The sequence below is a fragment of the Chinchilla lanigera genome, unplaced genomic scaffold (genome assembly GCF_000276665.1).
Source record: "Chinchilla lanigera isolate Chin_1 unplaced genomic scaffold, ChiLan1.0 scaffold00055, whole genome shotgun sequence".
Taxonomy (NCBI): Eukaryota; Metazoa; Chordata; class Mammalia; order Rodentia; family Chinchillidae; genus Chinchilla; species Chinchilla lanigera.
This window is the reverse complement of record NW_004955456.1, coordinates 15,835,484-15,837,425: the sequence shown is the minus strand read 5'-3', so window position 1 is coordinate 15,837,425 and position 1,942 is coordinate 15,835,484. Positions and strand designations below refer to the sequence as shown.

The 1,942-nt window shown below is 53.2% G+C and overlaps 2 protein-coding genes across 2 annotated transcripts in view; one reads left to right on the top strand and one right to left on the bottom strand.

Annotated features, from left to right (window-relative positions):
- Col26a1 (collagen, type XXVI, alpha 1) overlaps positions 1-1,942 on the top strand; it is a 148,008-nt gene that overhangs the window by 113,924 nt on the left and 32,142 nt on the right. The window lies entirely within an intron of this gene.
- Positions 424-1,942, bottom strand: part of LOC102030277 (AMMECR1-like protein) — an 8,176-nt gene continuing 6,657 nt past the window's right edge. Inside the window, exons 2-5 of the mRNA XM_005396874.1 lie at positions 1,614-1,698; positions 1,372-1,408; positions 955-1,093; positions 424-843 (exon numbers count right to left, since the gene is read on the bottom strand). Of these exons, the coding sequence (XP_005396931.1) occupies positions 424-843; positions 955-1,093; positions 1,372-1,408; positions 1,614-1,698 (681 nt within the window). The remainder of the gene's footprint in view (positions 844-954; positions 1,094-1,371; positions 1,409-1,613; positions 1,699-1,942) is intronic.

The following is a 1,942-nucleotide window of genomic DNA, read 5'->3' as shown; positions in this document are numbered from 1 at the left end:
TGCTCCCAGCAGCCTCTTCAGTTCCCAAAAGCCTTTCTTCTTCTCCAGGTCTGTCTCTTATGCTGCTGGCAACAGTCCTCAGGTGGTCCTCCCACACCTAGCAGCACGCTTACTCAGTTCAGCTGGGGGTTATAAGTTGACCACCAGTTGTCAATTCACTACAAGCACCCACACAGCTAGTCATGGAGAAGCCCCAGTCCAATGGAACCCCATACTGAGGAAAGGCTGAGATAAGGCTTGCGCCCCTCAAGTTCTGTTTCATGCAGTGTAAACCCCACACCCCCTCAGTCAGTGGGAGGTAGACTTGGCAACGGAAGCTAGCATCCTAAAATGGTGCAGTAATAGAAGTAACTGGACCAGGAAGAGGAGGCATTTGCTCCAATGATGTCATAGCCATCGGTGGCCACAGGGTGGTGGGACTGGTCATGCAGCCTTGTGTCCGAAGTAATGATTGTAGAGGGGCGGGGCATGAAGAGTGCCACTCTGGAAATTGTGCTGTCGAGAAGCAATGTACTCTGCATAACTGACTGTCACATTCTCACTTCGGTACCTGGTGACTTTGATCGTTTCTCTGAATTCACTGGTAATTGGAGCCTTGAAGCCACCTTTCCTGAGCAAGGAGTCTATTGTCTGGACCTGATCCCAGTCTTGTTCCTTAGCAACCTCAGGCAGGTATGTGGCCGTGTGTTTGATGCCTTTTTCGTTGATAAATTCAATCAGAATTCCATGGACGCCTACCTCCCAGTCCAGGTAATCGCTGGCATCCTCAAAGTTAGTAAGGAGGGAGACAGAGCAGAAAAGTTTAGGCAGCTCCTCTCGGGTCACCGGGGGGAATCGGCTGTCCTGAAGTGCACTAGTTAATGTGTATTCCCTGAGTCCTGAGTGAAGATTCATGGCCGAGAAGGTCCCAATGCAGCCACGAAGCTGCTTGTCCCGCCCTATCTTCCATGTCACAAAGAGCGGATAGGGGTCATTGGTGAATCTAGGACGTCGCAGCTGTGGGAAGCCATAGAGGTGACAGCAGAGTACATCAAAGCAGTAGCAGCACATCTCTGCGGTCACCACCAAATTCTTCGCGGCACTGGCAGTTCCGCTGGGCCGGGGGAGAGGGCTCAGCGCTCCTGATGCACGATTCATCCTTGTGATGGGAGAGTTTCCAGGTCCCAGAGTTCAGTCCGACACGTTCTCCCGCCTACGGCTTCTGTCCGCCTGCTGGTGGTGTTGAAGAGGTCCTGCACTAGTGCTGGGGGCAGTAGTGGACTGGCTCCTGTGGCTGTGTGTCCCACTGGCAGACAGTTTGGGCGTCTTGGCCCCACAACAGCCTGCTGCCAACCTGGGCTCGAGCGGAGGAACACAGTGTCTCTTTCCCACCCTGACTCGGTGCTCGTGGTCTGGAATGCTGCAGAACCTGAAGGCAGGAAAGTGTATATTACCAGAGGAACAGCTACAACACAGGAGGGGAACTACTTTGTCTCTGGAATGGATTTTCTTCCTTCAAATTCCATTCCTTCTCCCTGTACGATGGTCTCCACAGAGTTGGATGAGGAAGTGTGCAGAGGGTATCTGCACACTGGAGGCCGAAGGTTTCAGTCCAAGGTCTGGAGTTCACTGACCTGTTCCGTGCAAGTCTGGATCAGGAGGCCGATGGGTCTGCAGCAGAAGGTTGAAGGATCCAAGGAAAAAGCCCAGGAGTCTGCGCTGCAAGCCAGGAGACAACGTCCACGCTGAAGGTGAAGGCTGGAACTCCTCCAAAGAACAGCAGATAGTCTGTCCTTCCTCATTGCCCTTTTATACCGTGCAGGTGACTATCCACCCTAGGGTGGGTCCTCTACACCCTAGGGTGTAGAATGGCTGAGCTGAGCCACATGTGGAGGTATACGCCTATAATCCCAGCACTTGGGAGGCTGAGACAGGAGGATCAGGATCGCCATGAGTTCAAGAC